This window comes from Silurus meridionalis, chromosome 29, assembly GCF_014805685.1.
Source record: "Silurus meridionalis isolate SWU-2019-XX chromosome 29, ASM1480568v1, whole genome shotgun sequence".
Taxonomy (NCBI): domain Eukaryota; kingdom Metazoa; phylum Chordata; class Actinopteri; order Siluriformes; family Siluridae; genus Silurus; species Silurus meridionalis.
The window spans coordinates 8,619,624-8,643,465 of record NC_060912.1 but is presented as its reverse complement, the minus strand read 5'-3'; the positions used below and the strand labels follow the sequence as shown (position 1 = coordinate 8,643,465).

General features: G+C 40.9%; 1 protein-coding gene across 2 annotated transcripts; it reads left to right on the top strand.

Annotated features, from left to right (window-relative positions):
* Positions 1-1,140: 1,140 nt before the first annotated feature.
* Positions 1,141-20,245, top strand: ints3 (integrator complex subunit 3). Of its 2 annotated transcripts, none has more exons than XM_046844259.1 (29): positions 1,141-1,562; positions 2,367-2,450; positions 4,304-4,387; positions 5,324-5,437; positions 5,532-5,616; positions 5,766-5,832; positions 6,831-6,972; positions 8,163-8,292; positions 8,563-8,660; positions 8,933-9,124; positions 10,130-10,217; positions 10,332-10,411; positions 11,043-11,134; positions 11,437-11,543; positions 11,639-11,758; positions 11,834-11,963; positions 12,245-12,299; positions 12,380-12,483; positions 12,991-13,155; positions 13,930-14,083; positions 14,711-14,779; positions 14,864-14,939; positions 15,122-15,235; positions 16,502-16,550; positions 16,655-16,840; positions 16,966-17,066; positions 17,174-17,246; positions 17,975-18,128; positions 19,316-20,245. In XM_046844259.1, exons 1-29 carry the CDS (start codon positions 1,479-1,481, stop codon positions 19,391-19,393), a joined length of 3,075 nt encoding a protein of 1,024 aa, XP_046700215.1. In that variant the 5' UTR covers positions 1,141-1,478; the 3' UTR covers positions 19,394-20,245. The 2 variants fall into 2 exon arrangements, with proteins under 2 accessions (XP_046700215.1, XP_046700216.1); XM_046844260.1 differs by having other exon boundaries at positions 1,142-1,562; positions 8,163-8,291; positions 8,562-8,660; positions 16,655-16,822.
* Positions 20,246-23,842: the final 3,597 nt, after the last annotated feature.

Sequence of the window (23,842 nt, the reverse complement as noted above, 5' to 3'; positions counted from 1 at the left end):
TCTGACTGGAAATATTATGATTACCGTGATAAACGTAAATGCAAAAAGTTGGACTGTGATGAAGTATAAAAGTACGAGCGCGGTGGCAGTTGAGTTGGAGTTGGCATGGACATTGTAGGTTTGAAAGCTGGACTGTTTGAGGAGTGTGCGGAGATGAGGTGGTGGAACAATATATAGATTGGACTGGACTTTGAAGATCACGCATCTTTCTTTTAGGCTCATAGAAGCGTGAGAGGTTAAAACTCTCATACATTATATTGCCAAAAGTTTGTGGACACCTGTGTGCTTTTTTTAACATTCCATTGAGCATCCATGTTGATTCCCAACTTGGAGTGTGCTTGGGGACATTTGTGTTCATCAGCCACAACATGTGATGTAGGTGAGAAGATGAGGAGGCCTGGGGTTCAGTCAGTGTTCACATTCATCCCAAAGGTGTTTAATAGGGTTGAGATCAGAGCTCTATAGCAGGAGATCTTCCACTCCAACCCATGTAAAGCATTTTTTTTTTCATGGACCTCGCTTTGTGTACAGGGGCATTGTCATGCTGGAACACGTTTGAGCTTTGTGAGCTTTCGAGCTTTGGAGAAGAACCACATATGGTAGGAAAGATCAGGTGCCCCAATACATTTGTAGATATAGTATATAAATATATAAAAAAAACTTCCTGGCACCACGTTGGTTTCTTTTTCTTCGTGTCTAGGAGAAAAGTCTCCTGGATGACAGCGCCCTCTTGCGATCGAAACCTAAACATTTCATATTATAAACGTCAAAAAAAGTTTTGGAATAATAATTTTTTTAAAAATGAATAAAACGTGCGTCTATAAACCACGTGATTGAAACAATAATTTTTACTCTGCTTTAAATGAAAGTCGGTGGCCAAAAGAAAAAATTACGTCCCGAATCCCAAATCCTGTTGTGTTGCCTATGTAGGGGGACTACTTAGGGAGGTGAAATAACGGCTTTTATAGCTGACGTAGAGCGCACCGCGTCCAATAAGAACGCAGTTTGAGAGTCGGCCAATCACAACGCGCGGTTGGGGCGCCAAGCGAACGCGGGGATTGGTGGAACCGGGTGTCAATCATATGCGTTCCTGAGTGCGATTGGATCAAACACGTGGCTTCGTCTCGCCTCCTGGTCAAGCAGAAGGGACTACTTCCGGTAGGCCGCCGTGTGTCCTGCGGAAGTCGGACGGTTGTAGCGGGGGACACTGGGTGAAAACACCGGAGCTGGCGGATTTTCGCTTCGTGAACATATAGTGTGTGTGTGTGTATGTGTGTGAGTGTGTATGTGTGTGTGTGAGGGGGCGCAGAAAAAAAGTGCCGAGAAGTGCATAAGCAAACGGCGAGTGATTATTATAAAGAATATAAATAATAAAAGAGGTGGGAAAAGAAAAGGAAAGAAACAGTGGGGTTTACGTGAAGCCCCGAAGCCGCTGGAGCTGAAGTCGGCGGTGGCGAGGCGAAGCGAGGCGGGAGGCGATGGAGCCCTCAGCGGCCAAGGGGAGAGCGCAGGGCCGCCTGCTGGTGTCCACCAGCCTGGACGCCAAAGACGAGCTGGAGGAGGTACACATGGCCTTCACATCAACCTTTCTGCTCTCTCTCATTCCTCTCCCTTCACTCCCTTTGTTTCCTTTAACATGGAAAGATTCTCCTATTGAGTATTTACATATGCATATGGGGGGGATGTTTATTAATTTTACAGGACATATTGTATACTCACCCACTGTATTGTCTTCTATTGTCATGTCTGTTCCTCTTATTAAGTCAAGAACATCATTAAGATCTTCTGTATGGATGAGGAACTGTCTCTTGGTGGTCCATGTAACTTTCATGAGACATCTGTGTTTGTGTCTGTGAGCTTGACATGATTTTCTACCCGAACGCAGAAGATCCCGAAAGACTGCCAGGACGAAATTTGCAAAATAAAGACCAGATCTTCTAAAAAAAAAAAAGATCAGAGCCATGTTCCATCAAGACACTTTCACCCTTTGGTCCGTCTTTTTGCATCAGGAAGGGACCTGGGTTTTAACATGAGATGTCTGCTCTTTTATTGTGCAAAAGTTGGACCCTCTGGTTTCCACCGTCTCGGTCCTCAGATTTGTTTTGAGAAGTCTCGTAGTCGTGATGACGAAGACGAGGAGAAAAGGTTCCCCCCCAGAAGGCAAACCCCAAGCCGTGAATAGTGTATAATATATTCTATTAATTATCGCACAACAGAGGTGCAGAATAAATTTTTTCTTTGCAAAATGCCTTATGGATATTATATGAAAGGTGGGCGTGCAAACTTTTGCTCCCAGACGGATGTCCACCAAATGACCTTGTGGAGATGTTGTTTAAAAGGTTTTGTGTGTGTGGTGTGTGTTTCAGCGCTTTGAAAGGTGTGTGGCCGTCACCACTTCCATCACAAACGGACTGTCGGAGCGAGAATCCAACGATGCCCTCACCGCCCACGTGAGTATTTCTGCTCAAGTTTGAGATGATGATGTCACTCATGCTAAATATACTCAAGAAAAAAAAAACAAGCGTTTTTAGAATTCTGGTTGTGTGTTTCCGGGGACGGGGTTTTGGAGGACGTGCTTACGGGAAGATGATTGTCTTCGTTTCCTCCTCCTTATGCTTGATCACAAGGTGTAAACCTAAGACCTGACACATTACTGAGATTCCTTTCTTTTTCTTCTTCTTCTTTCGGCTTCTCCCATTAGGGGTCTCCACAGCGGATCATCCGTCTCTATACCCCCATGTCTTCTACATCTGCCTCTTTCAACCCAACTACCACCACATCCATAAACCTCCTCCTTGGCCTTCCTCTTTTTTTCCATCCTCAGCATTCTCCTACCGATATACCCCATGTCCCTCCTCTTCACATGTCCAAACCATCTCAATCTCACCTCCTTCACCTGGTCTCCAAAACGTCCTACATGCTCTGTCCTTCTAATAAACTCATTTCTAATCCTGTCCATCCTCATCACTCTCAATAAACATCTCAACATCTTCAACTCTGCTACCTCCAGCTCCACCTCCACAAATTACAATTATTATTTAGGGGCCTTCCTCAGGGGCCCAGGAGTGGCATCTTGGTGTGGCTGGGATTTGAACTTGCGACCTTTGGATTCCAAGTCCAATGCCTTACCTACAATGCTACCACCTCCCCAGAGAAAGAAATGAATGCGTTAATAACGCGGTAACGCCAATTCATTTTAACGGCACGTGTTTTGTTAACACACGATTAATGCGTTTCTGTGACCGTTTTTATTTAAAAAATATAAATAAATATAAAAGATGTACAAATTTTAACCTTTAACCCAATACACATTTATTCACGACTTCCCTTCTTTACTTTTTTTTTTTTAATCTTTATATATCTTAATCATTTATTTTTTTACCGATGCGCCAAGTCTCATATCGAGCACCAAAATCCGCCATGACGCTCAAATCCGGCAAATAAAACCGTCCGTGTGGAAACGTAGCAAAAGTTCTATTCGGTGTCCCGACGATTTCCGTCATTTAAAACATGGTAATAACTTTTTTTTTTTTTATTTCGTGCTCTATGTTAAGTTTGTGTTCACTAATTATAAACATACATTTGCGTAAAACCTCCACATTTGTCATGTTGATAAGAGATTAAAAAAGTTTAAAAGTATTCATTTAAGGTACATTTATAGCAGATAATGGAGCAGATATATTGTGTACACACACACCCGCACACCCATGCATACATAAACATATTCATGGAAAAATAAATAAGCAAATTTAAGGAAGTAGGATATACTTATCTACTTATACTTATACTTATCTACTGGGCCACTGGGGTTCTGTCCATTACCCATTGTAACAACATACTATTACATTCACAGTGAACATCCTGAAAGTCATCATGGAGTTCCTTTATAAGTCCCCATAAGCAGGTCTTGGGTCCTTGGTGGGATAAAACCAGAAGAACATTTTCCCCCATTTTATTCTAGGCAAACACACACCCTGAACATCCCCAAAAGCTGTGGCCGAGAATTTATTTTGAACACTTGAGGCAATCAGATAATAATGACTGCCTGGGAAAAGTGAGGTTTTGCCCCCTACTGGGGAGACCATTAGAAAGTTAAACAAAAATAAAGATCGTGCTGGTAGTTATAATGCCATCCATGGGTCTAAATCCTACTTTCTTATAATTTCTCATAAAAGTGGTGTTCACAGTCTGGGTGCTGAATCAGGACATTCTTTCTCTTTGACATCCACCGATCTGGATTTTTAATTTTTTGGTTTCTATTTTACTTGCTACGGTTAATAAACATGTCTTAATGTGTGTGTAGGTGTGTAAAGGTCCTCAGCAGCATGAGGAAGTGTGCCTTGGCTTGTTCACGTTGATGCTCACAGAGCCTTCGCAAGCACAGCGTGTAAGGAATTAACATGCACTGACACACACACACACACACACATCCTGTTCATGGTGAAAAGATTTACTCATTGTAATCGGTTCATTGGCTGCAGTTCTGATTTAAAGCGGCAGATATTCAGCAGTAGATGGGAAGTGATCAGGATTGATTTTATATAGTTTTGTGTCACTGCAGTGTGATACTGTGGAGGAGGTGTGGCTTTATTACCTTTCACTCATAGTGAGGGTGTGGCCTCTGTTTCTCTAAGTTTTAGTGAAGGAGGTGTGGCCTCTGTTTCTCTAAGTTTTAGTGAAGGAGGTGTGGCCTCTGTTTATATAAGTTAATGAAGGAGGTGTGGCCTCTGGTTCTATAAGTTAATGAAGGAGGTGTGGCCTCTGGTTCTATAAGTTAATGAAGGAGGTGTGACCTGTTTCTATAAGTTAATGAAGGAGGTGTGGCCTCTGGTTCTATAAGTTAATGAAGGAGGTGTGGCCTCTGGTTCTATAAGTTAATGAAGGAGGTGTGACCTCTGTTTCTATAAGTTAATGAAGGAGGTGTGGCCTTTGGTTCTATAAGTTAATGAAGGAGGTGTGACCTCTGTTTCTATAAGTTAATGAAGGAGGTGTGGCCTCTGTTTCTATAAGTTAATGAAGGAGGTGTGGCCTCTGTTTCTATATGTCACATTGGAGGAGGTGAGGCCTCTGTTTCTGTAAGTATTTGGGAAGGAGGTGTGGCTTCTGCTTCTGTAAGTCCTAATGATGGAGGTGTAACTTCTGGCCTTAGTTTTAGTGAATGAGGTGTTGTTTCTGTTTTTCTTAGTGGTTTTTTTCCAGGTTTAAGCACAATGTTCTGATTTGATTAACACCACACATTCTTTATCTTAAACCGAACCCAGATTTCTGACTAATAGCAGTTATTCTGTACTATTATCACCTTTGTGCTTTCTTCTCCACGCAGTGTTACAGAGACCTGACACTAGTCAACCGCGACGGCATGAACGTAGTTCTCATCAAGATCAACCAAATCCTCATGGAGAAGTTCCTCAAGCTGCAGGACGTGTGTCGCACGCAGGTTTCTGAATAGACCGGTCTTTAGTATGAGGTGTTTTGGAGTCTTACCCCCAGGCTTATTCCATTCCTCCCTGATTTTCTGTCTTTGTGCACAGCTGGTGTGGGTGGTCAAAGAGCTGGTGAAGAGCGGGGTGATAGGAGCCGACGGAGTCCTCATGACCCTCATGAAGCAGATCGCCGGTACATCACGATTGTGCACACTGACTTCACTCGCATCTGCACTGATTCCTTCAAACATACATGTTATACTAGTATATAATTCAAATGCATGGTCCCAAATGGTTTATTCCTCACATGACTGATTTCCAAATGTGTGGACTTTTGTTTAGGAGGTGACATCACCAGTAAAAACCTGTGGCTGGCTGAAAACGTCTTGGACATCTTAGTGGATCAAAGGTACCGTAAATACACATGTACTGTACTGTAAAGAACGGTCGTATAGAACGCTTATAAAAGTAGCTTGAAGCTTACCTGTAGTTGCTTCCAGTGTATTTTATGTATTACCACACATCGGGTTCTCACTTCTGGCACAGCATTTGCTTTATGGGCTCATCAGAATATCATTTATTCAAGAATATATTCTGGAATATTTGCCATTAGAATCCACTTCTACAGCAAATCCAACCAGACTATAAACAAAAGACATTTCCGGAACATTCATTTTGAATCCAGACCCGATCAGATCGTGCATACAAGACGGCGTACCGGATGCTCCAAACTCGCACTCCTGCTATGGATGGAGAAGAAGCCCCCAGCATGTGACCACTGCAAAACAATCATGGCAAAAATTCAAAATGGATCACCGAAGAAAATACAGGAACGCATATGCAGTATTCAAATACAGCACTGTGGTATGAAACAGCGTTCCTGCCACATCCTGGAGGTCTATGGAACCGTCTGTGATTCTTCTCCTTCTCCGCAACGGTGTCAAAAAACAGTTTCATCTTCAGGAAGAGGGCGAAGTCCGCAGGAGTCCGCAGAGTGCGCACATGTTCACCAGTTGCACAACTTGTGATGTCATTTGGCTCACTGACTTATGAAGGTCGGTGCTCCCTGCGACCGTGCGTGCAGCCTCGTGCTGCCCTCTGTTGGCACACTAGTCTGAAATCTTTTTTATTCCACCTCGAAGAACCTTGTAAATGTAGAATTTTGTAATTTGCTTTTTTTGCCTTCTACGATCCTGCCATGAAAATAGCCCCTGACGCTAGAAACAGCATTAAAAAGAACAATAAATGAACAAATGCGGAAATGTAAACTGTTTTGAGATTAAAATTTGATCGATGCACATGATTTTGGTTATTAGACCACAGGAGAGGGCTGTAAATTCCATTCTAGTGCAATGTTACGTGTTGATGTGTCACTTTGCGGTGTTTGTGGTCGTCGTTTGTGAACAGGGAATGGGTGCTGAAGAGCGGAATGCTGGTGGCCATGTCTGTATACACATATCTGAGACTCATCGTAGATCACGGGACACAGGGACTCCTGACGCTCCGCCAAAGAGAGGTGGACTTCTGTATCGGCCTGCTGCGAGAGAGGGTGAGAGGGAAGAGCGAGCGAGCGCGGTCATGTGATCAAATATAAACATGGACTTTTAAATATATATATACAGTATATATAAAACACACACATCCTTTTAAAAAAGCATTATTATTATCATAATGGCATTCTTTCATTCAGCATTTTCATATCCATTGCTATTGAAATCAAAACGTTTGTTGGTGGATAAATCTAATCAATAGTTAATCTACTTTAATAACTATTCGAAATTTTAGTTTAAAAGCCAACATTTATTATCAAATACAGATCTGATATGAGGAAAAACATATTTTTAATTAAAATGTTCAAAAATTTAATTTTTTTGGGGGCGGGGCATAGTTCGGGGACCCCTTGTGTAGAAGTGTCAAAAACAAATTGATATATTTTTAAAATTATTATTTATTTATTTATTTAATCATTAATTGTGCCGGTGCCTTAAGGACTACCATGGACTTAAAATCTTTGACATTCTTCATATATTCTTCATATTCTGTGTTTTGGTTCACAGTAGTGATAGATTTATTTTCAATAAGTTTAAATTTCTTTCTTTTTTTTCTGGTTTTTTTTTTTCCCCTTATAAAGTCATTTTTTTCTAAAAGTATGCATAATTGTTTTGGATCCACACTCTTACATTTAATTTTGTAATTGACAGACATTTTAGCTGTTACGCAAATGAAACCAGTATTTTATAATATAATATCAGTATAATTTTTTTTAAAAATGTATAATGTATTTTTATAGCTGATTTTTAAAAGGAAAAAAGGCACTTCTCATGTGTTATTAAAAACCGTACGTAATGATATAAATGTGAATATTTTCTGCCCCCATATTGTTAAAACAACGATAACGATATTATCATAGACGTCATATATCATAAACCCCTACCCCGGTGTATATATTTTTTACGTAGATGCTACAGAAACTACAGAGAATCCCTGAACATGTATATTTGTATATTATTGCATTTTGCGCTTTCCAATTTCACTCATCCTGTTGTAGTAAATATCAAATAATTACATTTTATTTATTTTTTCTTTTTCAAAAAGAGCTACTATGCCTCGTAAGTTCTCTAATATTATTGCCAAGTCGTTATAAGTGTGAGAACCTTGTGAAAAGATGGCCGAATGTAAACAGAGGGTAATGACAGAGACTATTCGTTTTCAACTTTTTTTTTCTTCTTTATCTCTCAGTTTATGGAGTGTTTCATCATCGGGAGAGATCTCGTCAGACTGCTACAGAACGTAGCTCGAATCCCTGAGATGGACCTCCTGTGGAGAGACCTGCTGCACAACCCCCAGAGCCTGAGCCCACAGTATACTGTGTGTGTGTGTGTGTGTGTGTGTGTGTGTCCTAAAAGTACCTCTTAACCTCGTTAGGTTTAGTTTTTCTTTTTTTTTCTAATTAAAGCGAGGAGTTTAAATATAAATAAAAATGCAGATTGTAGTCCAGATGTATCTGCAGAAGGTCACTATTGTGCTGTAATTGACACCCAGACATTTTTTTTTTTCGAGCGCGTTTATTATATCCTTTCACCTGCCTTTAATGAAACACTTACATCATTTTTTTAATGTGTGTGAAATGCCTTTGTAGGTCTGTTGCAGCTTCTCACCTCCCGTACATCACGCAAATTCCTGGCTTGCCGCCTCACTCCTGATATGGAGACCAAGCTACTGTTCATGACCTCAAGGGTAAAAACACAGGCACAAACACACCACCCACACATCTGATTCTTACTGTAGAATAGAGGGTTTGCAATACTGACATTTATTTCTCAGTACTTTTTTTTTTGTAAGTCTTTTGATGATAATTTCTTGTTTAATGAACTGCTTCTGTACAACACGATTTAGTAGTGTAAAACAACCCCTTTAGAACATACACGTGTGTTTGTGTGTCAAGTATTTCTGTTCCACACGTCACAGGCAGGTCATTACGGACCTAAAATGTGTCCCTGTGGTTGCAGGTTCGATTTGGCCAGCAGAAACGCTATCAGGACTGGTTTCAGAGGCAGTACCTGTCCACGGCTGAGAGTCAGTCACTGCGGTGCGATCTGATCCGATACATCTGCGGGGTGGTGCACCCCTCCAACGAGGTCCTGAGCTCGGACATCCTGCCTCGCTGGGCCATCATCGGCTGGCTGCTCACCACCTGCACGGTACAAACTCTACACACACACACAGCATGCATATGAAAGTGGTCGGTCATGTTGGAGATGGCCAGTGCTCCTGGAGACATGCATTCAAACCTGATTTGGATAAGAAAGCAAACAATCGGTTCTGAAACTTTTCAACAAGAACATTTCAAAATACACAGGAATATTCTGCTTCATTGTTTCCTGAACTTTCAATTAACGTGTTTGGTTCAATCTTACATTATACACCGATAACATTGTGACATTATAACATAATCAGACTAGCAGGCTAATATGTATAAGAACAGCACTAAATATAATTAGAATGGTATTCTATTATAATTGTGAGATTGTGGGAATGTTGGATAATGATTTTGACATTCAAATACTCCAATACTAAGTGGATTTTTATGAGGGAGCCACAAAACAGAGGTTGATTTAATGAATAGAATTCTAAAAGTTCTGTGACTTCGCTTTAATACTAATTTCTAGAGGTCGACCGATTCATCTACTCTGCGCTGATATCAATTATATTAAAAAAATCCATACTCATAGTTTTTCCAGGTTGTGTTATAGCGTACGAGGGCGGCCTCTAGAGGCGAAACCCTGACCTGTTTATTTTAAGCATGTATTATTATAATTTTTTTTCTCCATTTATTTTGGAATGTTATTTTTTGTTTTAGTTTCAATGCTTTTATTTTTCTCTTTATTTCTTAATAAAATTAACTTGTTTATTATTTGGCACATTTTCATTATTCTGTCCTTTTTTTTGTTTTTTGTTTTTTTGTGATGAAGTTCAGTTCTATTGTACATGGCATGTTTTTTTGGTTTTTATCCAGTATCCATTTGAAAAACTATCAAATGATTTTATCAATTATCAGCAAGTAAAATCGGTCCACTCTTCTTCGCCGTCACTCTTCACTCTGCTGTATTTGAATTTATTGCAAGTCTTTCACACCTTATATCGAAATACATTCCCTTTCAAATAGCGCTAATGGGTATAATCTAACCTGTGCGCTCTTTGTGCAGTCGAACGTCGCCGCTTCCAACGCTAAACTGGCCCTGTTCTACGACTGGCTCTTCTTCAACCCGGAGAAAGACAGCATCATGAACATCGGTAAGGATTTCAGAAACAAACCTGGCGTTGTCTCCTGCTGTTTCTGATGATTCTATACGATTTACCCTGTAACTGAGTGTTAACTTTTGCTGTAAATGTGTGTATTTTTGCCAGAGCCTGCCATTCTGGTGATGCACCACTCGATGAAGCCGCATCCAGCCATCACTGCTACGCTGCTGGATTTCATGTGTCGAGTGAGTTATTCGCAGTAATCAGTTATATCATATATAGCGGGGTCTTCAATGTTTTTCAGGTCAAGGAAACCGTAGAATATAGAGCCATGGGGCAGAGATGCCCGATAGAAAAATGGGTAAAACATAGTGACTGATATTAAAAGAAACCAATTATATTATGCTAGTTATATCAATCGTACTTGCATGATTGTCTGCATATTTTTATCTATTTTCAAAACAAGATGCATCATAACAAACATGTATTTTGTGATTCAAATTACAATTGAGATTAAAATCAAAATTTATTTAGCTGTTTATTTAGCATACATTTCCCTTTTGCTATCAGGTGGATACATTTAATGAATATCAGCTTTAAGTTTAATAGAGCTTTCATAAGTATATGTTTAAAATTCAATATTCTGTCTTTGATGTTTTTACCTATGTTTATTTAATTTCTTTTTTTATACATTTTTTGTCATTAAACATTAATTAGCAGACCTCCTGCAGTACCACCACAGAGCCCCTAGGGGTCGCAAACCAACAAACAGATTTTATTGCATTGCAATTCACAGTGCAGCCGACAAAAATAACACACTGCAGCCTTAATATTAAACAATATTGATTTTGTTTTATTTTTTGGTACTTTTATCAGATAATCCCTCACTTTTATCCGCCACTGGAGGTCCAAGTGCGCCAGGGCGTCTTCAACTCGCTTAACTTCATTATGGAAAAGAGAGTTCTGGCGTGAGTATTAAACAAACACACACATGCACACACTTTAAATGAACTAATCTGGTTATATGACAGTACTGTTGAATTGACACCTGGTCATAAGTATGTGTGCTTTTTGAGCATCGCATTCCACCTTCAGTCCCAATTTGTCCTTCCAATTTCCTCCACTCTTCTGGGAAGATGTGGGTGAGGTGAGGAGGCCTTGCTCCTATAGTGTATATAAAATAATGAGTTTTAACACACCCTGAAACATCTTATCAAACTTGAGCAGCACATGCAAACTAACTTTCTACACACCTCTACCTTGTGCTTAGACACTTGGCGCCACTGTTCGACAACCCCAAACTGGATCGAGAGCTGCGTTCCATGCTGAGAGAACGTTTCCCTGAGTTCTGCAACTCGCCCTCTCCAGCCACAGAAGGTCCGAGTCTCCCATCTGGGTCCCATCTCCCAAAAATCTCCCATCCGGGCCTCTAGTGCATCCAAAATAAAATACAAATTGTTGATCTATTTCAGTGAAAATGGAAGAGTCCGTTTCCTTAGAGATGGACAATCACGTCCTGGATAAGGAGGACGTTTGCTACGACAACACGGACGCGACGTTTAGCGACGACGAGGAAGAGTTGAACAATAAGGGTAAGGGTTCGACTCGCAACGCTGACGTGCGGGAGCGAGGGATCGGTGCCTCATAGTGCAATTTTCTCTCTTAAGGTAAGAAACGCGAGTTCAAGTTTCAGCACGTCAAGGAGACGTATATAGAGGAGCCGGCGGACATCTCGCCCTACGTGGACCAGCTGGACGAGACGCTGAAGGAGAAAGTGTTACAGTTACAGAAAGGAAGGTGAGACTGAGACCTGTGTGTGTGTGAATGAGGTCGTACACTTGATTAATGTAGCGGTAAAGCAACCGATAGCTTTTGCAGCAAAAGCCTTTTTTCTGATGTTCAATCTTCAGCTAGTGGATGTGGATGATCTGTTTAATTGATTGTATAATACAAGAATAAAATCCGAGCATTTAGGAGGATATGTTTCATAGTTCGTAAAGTGCATCATGCTCAGAGCAGTTATAATAATAAATGTTCTTTCAAAACCTCATGGTGAACCACGTGTTGTTCTGTCACAGCGACACGGAGATGCACTGTGAAGTCATGCAGGAAATCGTGGACCTGATTCTCGAGGTGAGTTTTTAAATCCACAGGGTGAAGGAGCTCTTTTTTTATTTGTATTTGCGTGATATCCACATTTCTTTCACTTGCAGGAGGACTTTGACTCGGAGCAGATGTCCACTTTGGCTTCCTGTCTAGCTGAGCTGTTCAAAAGCCATTTCAGAGGAGATGTCCTTCCTGAGGAAATCACTGAGGAGTATGTCTCTCTCTTAGTCTGTGTGTGTAAACGTTAGACACATGGGTACGGTTTCGAAAAATGTGCTTCATGGCAATGGTAAAAGTGCAAAGGATGGACCTGGTTCTTCTCAACCATCTCCGGTTTTCTTTTCCCTTTTCACCTCTTACAATAAGACGTGATGCAGAAGATTGCTTCAATGAAACGTTTTCTGAACCACACAAGCATCTCCATGGGGGGGGGTAAAAGAATTTAGGGCTCGGTTAAGGTCGTTTGCTAACAACCTATTTGTGTGTGTGTGTGTGTGTTTTTGATTTGTCGCCATATTGGTCTCAAATTTCATTCTTGAAGGTCTTAAAAAGTCACATTTGAAAAAACATTAAAAAGAATGTCTGTGTTGTCGAAAAAAATGTGACTCCAAATTAAAATAATGCCCCTGTAATACTTAGCTCTAATTGTCCACATATTCTGTGTGTGTGTGTGTGTGTGTGTGTGTGTGTGTGTGTGTGTGTGTGTGTGTGTGTGTAGGTCGCTGGAGGAGTCGGTGTGTAAGCCAGTGTGTCTGATCTTCAGGAATCTGTGTCAGATGCAGGAGGACAACAGTGGCTTCTCAGTGCTGTTGGACATGCTCGCTGAGCTCTACCAGAAACAGCCCAAAATTGGATATCATCTCCTGTACTACCTCAAGGCGAGGTGCGTCCGCCATTGGTGGCGTTTGTTTCTCACGCTTCAATTCACCCGACTTCTCCAGCCACACACTCGCTTTTACTTGTCTCATGCACTTTATAGCACTGAAGTTAGCTCTTCGCATATCCCAGCAATGTTAGGAAGCTGGGCTCAGCCACAATACAGCGCCCCCTGGAGCACAGAGTGTTAAGGGCCTTGTTCAAGGGCCCCAATATGACCAGTTTGAGAGATACCAGGGCTTGAACCACCAAAGATAAGTAACCAACCTTAAAACCTAAAACACTGAGGTCCCACTTCAGATGTGGAGCATTTACTTTTCCACTGCACGTGAACTAGGAGACCCAAACCTGTTCCACCCTGACGATGTCCGCGTGCGCAAAACAAGCTCCATGAAGATCTGCCTCACATGGGTTGAGTGACCCGCTGAGGACCTCAACCCTGTTGAACCCCTTTGGGACGAAAGTGTATCAGTGACTTTATTAACACACCTGTTGTTGAATGAATCTCAAACGAATCTCTACAAACCAACTTCAAAATCTAGTGGAACATCTTCAAAGAGGTTGCGAGGTTATAATAAGAGCAAATGGGGACTAATTGTGGAACGGGATGTTGAAGAAGCACAATCTTGTGGTCAGGTGTCCTGATACTGTTGTCCATATACTGTAGTGTTTATGTAGTTTCTCTTGATCTCTCACTCCGGTGTGAATAGAAAGATCTGGGTAATGCTTAAACACACTCTCTCTTTTTCTCTCCCTCTTTCTGCTGCTTGTGTCCCGGCAGTAAAGCGGCGGCGGGGAAGATGAGTCTCTACGAGTCGTTTGCTCAGGCCACAGCACTGGGGGACCTACACACGTGTCTCATGATGGACATGAAGGCATGCCAAGAGGATGATGTGAGACTGCTGTGTTACCTCACACCCTCCATCTACACAGAGGTATACAGTATACACACACGTATACACACACACTCATATCCTCATCGGCACCATTATCTACTGTCAAACACGGTAAATCAGAAAACGGCAATTTCGTCTAAAATCGCTTTAAGTCCACACTTTCCTTTTCAGTCGTTTCCCAAACGTTGCTCACCCGCACTGAAACGGATCGCGTCCATGTCTATTTAATGGAAACGTGCGGCGACAACTAAAAATGTAGTCTCTTTATATTTATTTATTTATTTTACGTCTTGGTTTTCACGCGCAGTCCACGCTGTGACAAAAACTGCCTTTATAAAACGTATCCACTTTGGAGGGCATTTTTTAAAAGCTGCGTTCCGTCAAGTGAAAACAGCGCCTCAGTGTGGACTGGAGGAGAGAATGATGCGTTGTCAAAGAAAACTCATTAGTGTGGACAATGCGGAAAAAGGTGGGGTTTTTTTGTTTGTTTGTTTGTTTATAAATAATTTTTTACCTCAAATACAGATTATTCTGTAGGCACTAGTGGACAATTTGCCCGATTGAGTGAATTTTTCTGAAACACCTAATGATACACTACTACACTATTCAAAGGTGGACAGGTTTTCATAATGCAGTGTTTAATGTGTGTGTGTGATATTTCTCCAGTTCCCTGATGAGACCCTGCGCAGTGGAGAACTCCTGAACATGATCGTAGCAGTGATAGACTCCACGCAGGTTTGTTTTTGATCAGCGTTCGAGTCACATATCCCAACATTTCCACGTTTTTTTTTTTTTTTTATAACGCTCTTGTTTTCACAGCTTCAAGAGCTCATGTGTCACGTAATGATGGGAAATCTGGTGATGTTCCGCAAAGACTCTGTGCTCAACATCCTCAGTGAGTGTCCAAGTCCATCTCCAAACGTCTGACTGATACCACGTCTGTCTCTGCTCATGTCTGATTGTGCATGTGTCTCAGTGGTCTGCTCATTAGAGAGTGATGTCTGAACAGGTCCTCAGTGTGTAACTGTGTGTGTGTGTGTGTGTGTGTGTGTGTGTGTGTGTGTGTGTGTGTTACAGTTCAGTCACTGGACTGGGAGACATTTGAGCAGTATAGCACATGGCAGCTGTTTCTGGCCCACAGTATCCCACTGGAGACCATCATCCCTATCCTACAGCACCTCAAATACAAAGGTGAGTGCACTTCTTCTTCTCTTCTTCTATCTGTCGAACTCTACTATGGATTTTTGCAGATAGGTACAGCGATCGGCTACCGGTGTCGATTATTAGCGTTACACTATACGTTTTAGTGTATAGTGCATAAAAAAACAGCCATTGTCCTAGTCTTTTTTTCAAAATCTTTAATATAAGTTTTACAATAATCTCCAAATTTACATACATTTGCAGGGTTTCCGCTTTACAAATTGAAATTTTATGACTTAAACGTCTCAAATTCGCTGTTCAAGGTCTTAAATACATTTGAACGGGTCTTTATTTTCCGTGACGCAGGTCTCAAACTTCATTCTAAATTCTGTCTTCAGTTTTAAAAAGTCTTAAATTTGACTCGCAGAAACCCTTTGATCTCGTGATTTACGCTGATGTGCTCCGTTTACTGATATAAACGCATGTATTGTACATTTTTATATTATTACTTAGACACGCATCAAAAAAATACAATCAAAAAGCGAGTGCTCTACTCTTCCTTTCTGTATATCGTAATTTCCGGACTATTATGCACACCCAAATATAAGCCGCACCCACTAAATTTAACAAAGATTTTTATTTTGAACAATAAATAAGCCGCACCTGTCTATAAGCCGTCTACAAACCTGTCTACACTAAAACTAATTAACTTTACACAGGCTTTAATGAAAGACAGTGTCTGTCACACGGCTTGTATCTAAACAGTAGCCTACCAAGAAAGTCATTGTTCACTGTCTTCCTTCTTCCTTTCACAACTATTTCTCTCGGGAGTTTTTCTTTTGGCATCGTCGTGTGTTTAAAAATCACCATCGGTGAATCTTTTCTCCCGATGCCGTGCAGCTCAGAACACAGGTGAAGTGTGTTTTTTTTCATGCCCAGTTGTTTTCAGCATGACGAATGATTTGCATTTCCTGTAGACAGTCCGAGTGAGCGGGAGGTCAAACTTTAGAGGAACCTCATCCATATTTATGATGTGGTGCGGCCCGATTCAGTGGGAGCGCATCTGATTTAATATAAAGAGTTTCATTAGTTCACCATAACTCGTTCGGCAAAATGGTCTAATGTTATGGGGCTCAGTTTTTTGGTGGCAGGAAGCTTGTGAAACCGGGAAAAACCCCGGAAAAATCCATAAATTAGCCGCTTTGTTGTTTAAGCCGCGGGGTTCAAAACGTGGGGAAAAAGTAGCGGCTTATAGTCCGGAAAATACGGTAACTCAGGATTATTTCTGCTTCATTGTCTGTGTTTGTGTCTCTGCAGAGCATCCTGAAGCTTTATCCTGCTTACTCCTGCAACTCCGAAGGGAAAGGTACGCATCTTACTGAGCAAAATTTTATTTTTCCTTTTATTTTTCAATTTGTTTGTATGCTGTTTTTTTTCTCTCATCCTATTTGTGTGTTTGCTCGTTTGCAGTCCCACAGAGGAGATGGTGAAGATGGTGCTCAGTCGGCCGTGTCACCCAGAGGATCAGTTCACCACCAGCATCTTGCGCCACTGGGCGGCCAAACATGACGACCAGCTGGCCGAGCACATCAAGGCGCTTCTCATCAAGAACAACAACATGCCTCGCAAACGCCAGAGGTATCACCACGCTAAGATGTAATCCGTACCAACCAAAACCTCATTTGTTTGTTCATTTGGCCCCTTAATAGATAGAGAATTTGTACTTACCATAGTATGGTGTGTGTGTCTGTGTCTGTCTTTTCTTTTTTTTTCTTTTGCAGTTTACGGAGCTCCAGCAGTAAATTGGCTCAGCTGACCCTGGAACAGATGTTGGAGCATTTAGACAGTTTGAGGCTGAGTCTCAGTAACACCAAGAATAACTGTGAGTCTGTTTCAGTTTTGTTCCGCAATCCTCTGATATAGTGCTTATAAACAGTACACATATTTACGTCTGGGTGTGTGTCTGTGTGTGTGTGTGTGTGTCTGAAGTTTTTACCCAGACACCCATCCTGCAGGCTCTTCAACATGTCCAGGCCAGCTGTGATGAAGCCCACAAAATGAGGCAAGTCTCTCCTCAGTGTAATACATACCGTCATGTATTGTGTCTACTCGTATACACACGATCAGACATAACATTGAAATAATAACATTATGACTGGTGAAGTTCATCATGGCACCTGTTAGTAGGTGGGATTTATTAGGCAGCAAGTGAACATTTTGTTGTTAGAAGCAGGAAAAATGGGCGGGCGTAACGATTTTGACAAATTATGTGACGTCTAGACGACTGGGTCAGAGCATCTCCAAAACTGCAGCTCTTGTATGATGTTTATGGTCTGCAGTGTTCAGAGTCTATCAAAAGTGTTCCAAGTAGGGGACAGTGGTGCACCAGGACAGGGACCCTGTTCTGGCAGCAAAGGGGGGGACCAACACAATATTAGGCAGGTGGTCATAATGTTATGCCTGATTGGTGTATAGGTTTTACTTATACAGTATCTTACAAAAGTAAGTACACCCCTTAAATTTGAATTTTATTACATCTTCTCAAGGGACAATACTGTAGAAATGAATCTATTTTAGAGTATCAATGTGCAGCTTGTATACAGTACAGAACTCAACATACAGCCATTTTGGACCACTATCCAAATTTAAGATCTATAGTTTTGTCCCTTGAGAAGAGATACTGAAATGTGAGGGGTGTACTCACTTCTGTGAGATACTGTTCATACCAATAACATAGAAGAATTTGGGTAAAAATGAAGTCTTTTATTACATTCCAATTCTTCTCACCAGGTTCAGCGATCTTTTCTCCTTGGCCGAGGAGTACGAGGATTCCTCGAAGCCACCCAAATCCCGGCGTAAAGCTCCGGCGTCCTCCCCGCGCTCGCGCAAAGGTGCGGCACCGCCAGCCAATAACGATGAGGACAGCGGCTCAAGTAGCGCCTCAGTGAGTTCCTGACTATATACCGTCTATATTTACATGACTTCTATCTTACATGCCAGAAATAATGTCTACAAGCCAAAAGTAGGTTTTCCCACTTTATTACCTGCCCACCATATTCCTGAGATTTCAGAGCACACGGTTATGAAAGCTGGCTTGTGTCGGGTTGCCATTAATTACAATTACTATCGATGCTCATTATACAGGATCATGTTTGAATTTTTAAACAGGTGATGCTGATTACATTAACACCTTTGTTGTATGTGATCATTCTTTCACATGTTAAATAGTTTTTGGGTTTTGTAAGGGATGATCAATATAACAATTATTCAAGAAAAACACAACACTGCATATAAAAATAGTACTGAACTTTATTACAAAAAACAGTCCTGAATCATGAAAATGTGTTAAATTAAATAGATATGGATATATTCATTGTATTAATAAACATTGAAGAAAATAAAAGACTAAATTGTAACTGAAACCGAAAAGTAACACGCCAAATAAATTCAAACATTTACATCAAAAATGAATTTTTAAAAAAGACACCACGTGGCATCGGTGATTCGGCACTTTTGTACCGTATAATGACAGCGGACCTTCTCAGCCTCTCCAGCAACCTGGAAAAACTATCGGTATGGATTAGATCATTGATTGCTGGAATTATTGGCTATCGGCAAAATCCATACCGATAGTTTTTCCGGTCCGCTGTCATTACGAGAGCGGCCTCTAGAGGCGCATCACTAACCCCATCTGTTTTGTTTGTTTTTAGATGGAAGACTGCAGGGTGTATTATACGTGAGACTGCGGGGTGCACAGTTATATTTATAATTCATTAATTATCTAATTATATTTACTAATTGATATATTCATATTTATTTCATTTAGCACATTTTCATGATTTTTTTTTTTGTAGTAAGTTCAGCACTATTTTACGTGGAGTGTTTGTTTTTTATCCAGTATCCATTGGGAAAAACTATGTTAATTCATCGATAGTTGCAGCTCTTAGGTTTTCCTCTTAAGTTTTTCATGTACAATAATCTACAAATTTACTTACATTTTACAAATAACGTGCTCTGTTTCCCAAATATAAGTGTATGTATGCATATTTAGAAAATGTCCTGCTATTGTAATAGATTGAAATGGAAATAAAATTTGGCCTGAATTGTAACAGTCTGCTCATGTCACCGCAGGAGGAGGAGGACTCCAAACCCAAAGCACCCAAGAGAAAGCGAAAAGGCTCATCAGCCGTGGGCTCGGACAGTGACTGAGCGTACAAGCCAATCTCCACAAGAACCCCCCTCCCTCCCTCCCTTCCCCCAAACATTTCCATGACCACGCCCATTCCAGTGTGACATCACTGGAGAACAGACCACCAGCCAGTCATCTGCTTTGACCACTCATTAAAGGGAAAGCAATGGATTTCCTTTCCTGGGACTTTGACTGCAGCCAGTCAGGAAGGTACTTCCTTTAGCTTCTCTCAGCACTAGTGTGATTGGCTGCTTGGGGATGGAGGGGGCGTGTTTGAGACTGAAGGACGCTTAAACTTCAGCAGCCTCCTTTTCTTCCTCGACCGGGACGGAAAGACGGATAAAATGGCACACAGAAGTCCTTCTGTCGTGTCTCTCCACTCATCGACCCACTTACCTTGACTGAGCACAACGGCTGTGCTGAAAACCGAGCGGAAGCCCACACGAGGGAGAGGATCTGCAACCTTCACCACGAACGTTTGAACGCACCCCTTTTCGAGAAGACGCATTTTATCGTTTGATAATGAACAAACCTTTGCTTTGTCCCTTCTGAATCCCTCTTTTTTCCTGATTGGATATCGAGGTCCAACAGAGGCAGAGCCGGGGGTTTTACCCGGAGGATGAAACGCCTCCTCTTTCTGAACGGATTTTTACCACGATTGCACAGCGAAGGTGCAGAAATTGGATTGTGTTTAAAAAAAAAAAAAAAAAACACGGAGGACTTGACATGAGACTTTTTAAGAAAATTGCTTTCTACTGACCTATTTTCATAAAAAAAAAATCATAACTATGTAAAAGGATTATGATGTTAATAAAAAAGGCAGGGACGAACACTTTTGGTCTTTAATAAATGGTTGTGAAGTTTGAAACGAATTATTTATGTATAAAGGATAGCTTGTTTTTTTAAGAACATGTAAGGTATCTATCTCCTGTGCCTTGAGCACAGATGGGAAGAAGCTGAACCCTGGTGCTTATGAAATCAACACTGAATGTTCTAAGAGCGTAATCGCAGCAGCTTTCTTCTCGATCTTGAATGAAAACTTGAACACGTTATTTTGCCAGGATGACGAGTGACGTAATTTTCATAACACACTCAAGATCAGTCATGAAGGGGACACATTGGGAAAGCAATCAACTTAGATCAGAAAAAAATTTAAAAACTTCCAAAAATTTAGGAAAAATCTAGAAATTCACTTTTCTTGAACGTACACGAAGGCAAAATCATTGAGGTAAAAACTCAAATTTTTTTTGTTTAAAGAGGGGGAAAAAACAAAAACTGTAGCCTATTAACTTCTGAACAAAACCAGGATTGATAATGTAGATCTCACCTGCTTTGTGTTTAATTCTTGCTCATTTACTCACCAGTGTTACAGACAGGCGCTAAAAGCTGCTAGAGCTGAACACCTGAGCAAAGTCATAGAAAATAAAAACAATCCCAGGTTCCTTTTAAGTACAGTAGCTAAACTAACTACAAATCAGGGATCTGAAAAATGTGTTCCATCACAGTTTAGTAGTGAGGACTTTGTGAATTTCTTCACTGAAAAAAATAGATAACATTAGAAAAACAATTGTGGCAGTTCGCCCTCTGAGACCATCTCCTGACACAGTGTCACCTTCAACTCCACAACTACACTGTTTTACATGTATAGGACAGAAAGAGTTGTATGATGTTCTTACCAAAGCTAAATCAACAACATGTCAGTTAGATCCCATTCCAACAAATCTACTAAAGGAAGTGTTACATACAGCTGGTGAGTCTCCTCTAAATATTATTAACTCCTCACTATCTTTAGGTCATGTCCCTAAATCCCTCAAGCTAGCAGTTATTAAGCCCCTCATTAAAAAACCTAATCAGGATCCAAACACGCTATCGAATTACAGACCAATTTCGAATCTCCCATTTCTGTCTAAGATTTTAGAAAAGATTGTCGCTGCCCAGTTATGTTCCCATTTGCAAGAGAACAATATCTTTAAAGAATTTCAGTCAGGTTTTAGGCCCCATCATAGCACAGAAACTGCCCTAGTTAAACTCACTAATGACCTGTTTTTAGCTTCAGACCAAGGCTTCATCTCGCTGTAAGTTTTACTAGAGCTTAGTGCTGCGTTTGACACTATAGATCATGATCTCCTAGATCGCTTTCAGAATTACATCGGTATACGTGGACAGGCATTAAGCTGGTTTAAATCCTACCTGTCCAATCGTTATCATTTCGTAGACCTTAATGGAGACCTATCCAGGCTAATGCTAGTGAACTATGGTGTGCCACAAGGTTCAGTTCTAGGATCTCTGCTGTGAAAAGCGCTCTAGAAAAACTTTACCAGTGCCCATTGTAGACCAAATTTTACTATTTATTTTTCTTGCCCAGGAAGTGCATCATCTTCTGTGCCACTGAGTGTCAATTTATTGCTTGGCAGCAATAAAATTAATTTTTTTTTTTAAAAATTAAAAAAAATAAAAACAAAGAAAAATCAAAATATTGAGAATTAAATGACTAGGATGTCAATATTTCCAGAAAAGTCATAAGATGAAATTAGTGGAAATATTTTGCATTAAATGAATAGAGGAATGTAGAGAGTCCTGCTTTAGGTGAGAATTTAGCATTAGGGAAGTTGTATTTAGTGCATCAGCTGGAACACCCAACCAACAACTTCTCAAACTAAACATTTATAACATGTGCCACTAAAAACAGCATTGTAACATTTTGCAGTTGCAAAAACTAAATTTTAAAGAGTCTTCTAGACACCATTGCAGGGTTTTGCGTTAGAATTAAAAATCATTGTAGAAGCACATCCACTAAAATTTTACATCAGATTCTTTAATCCATTAAAAAGACTGAAAGTCACTTTTGAATTTAAATTTACGGACGTGTTCAACGATGTTAAGGCACCTGAATAGATCCGAGTCTTCCTTGTTCTTGGTTGGAGGTTCAGAAAATGGAAACAGGCACTATAGAATCTAAATCGAGGTTATTAACTGCAGACTATGAGGGAAAGAAAAACCAGATGATGGAAATCAAATTAAAATAGTTTAATGCAACACTGTAGAAAGATTACTGTTAAATACAAACAACTCAATTTAATAACAAAAAAAGCATTTATTAATTTCCTTAAAATTCACACTTCATTGGTTTGTAACTTGCCAACAAAAACATGTCCTAAAGAACATCCTGCACTTTCCGGATATGGGTTTTCCTGCTTCTGGGTGTGAGAGTCCTGAGCGCGGTCTGAGTTTTGCTGAGGAGCATCTGCAATCGTTTTCTCTCCGATTTTCGAGCAGAGCTGCACGGTTCTGGACTTTGATCCGAGATGTTCAGCGCTGGAGAAGCAGGTGAGCACACAGGACTTTGACAGCCTTCTTTTCCTCTGCGTCTGTGGAAAAGTGATTCCCTGCGGCTCACGTTCGGACTGGAGGCCAGAGCTCGGAATCCATACGGGGTGGTGACTTTCTCCACGTGCTTCAGGGACATCGCCGCTCGGGTTGACGGGTCAGATGTTTCCTCCTTGCTGGGTTTCCGTCTGGACTGCGGGGTGAATCGGAGCTTGACAGGAAAGCGTGGAGAGGCTGATGGAGACTTTGAGCCAGGAGAAGGTGGACTGCTGGGAGGCAGGAGTTGGTACTCATCGGACTCCTTGTGTCTTCGGAATCGAGGAGAAACGCTGAGGTGCAGTTTTGGAGGAACGTAGAAGCTTGGAATTCTTCCTGGTGTTAGTGGTACATTATGCCAGGCTTTCAACTTCACTGCTGGGCTTTCTCCATTACTGCCAAAAGCAAACATTTTCAGTGACCACCTTTCTTCTTCTTCACAAGGAGAGAATTGGTTTATCGAAAAAAGAACTCCTTGTGTTTGGTTGCCTGTTCTTAGCTTTTAAAGCCACCTCAGAAATGAGCTCCAGGTGAACATAATGATCATCGCCCCACACAAATCACTCAATAAGGAGCTTAGTGCACTTCCTAGATTTCTAAAGCTGTTCTTTTTAACACCCAATTGAGGTCACAATTTTAACCATCATCTCTAAGCGGCTTTATGGAAATAAATAGTTACAAATAGGAATTTTAGTATCATAAATACGTCCCTATAAGTTTATCCTTAATGCATGAGCCAGTGGTAATAGATGGTGTGAGGAAGAAACCTTGAGAGGAGCCTGACACAAAATAGATCCTGTCCTCATCTGTGTGGCACCAAATACCCATTCACAACTCAATATGACTACAAGTCAACTAACAGGCACAGTGTTTCGAGGGTTCAAGCCACCATACATTAATCAGGCATAACATTATGACCTGCCTAATATTGTGTTGGTGACCTTTTGCTGCCAGAACAGTTTTGACCCGTCGAGTATTAACACCATCAACTTATTCAGCAATTCGAGCTACATGAGCTCGTCTGTTGGATCGGACCACAACGTGCATCAATGATTCACCACTGTTCCTTCCTTGGAGCACTTTTGATAGACTCTGACTACTGCAGA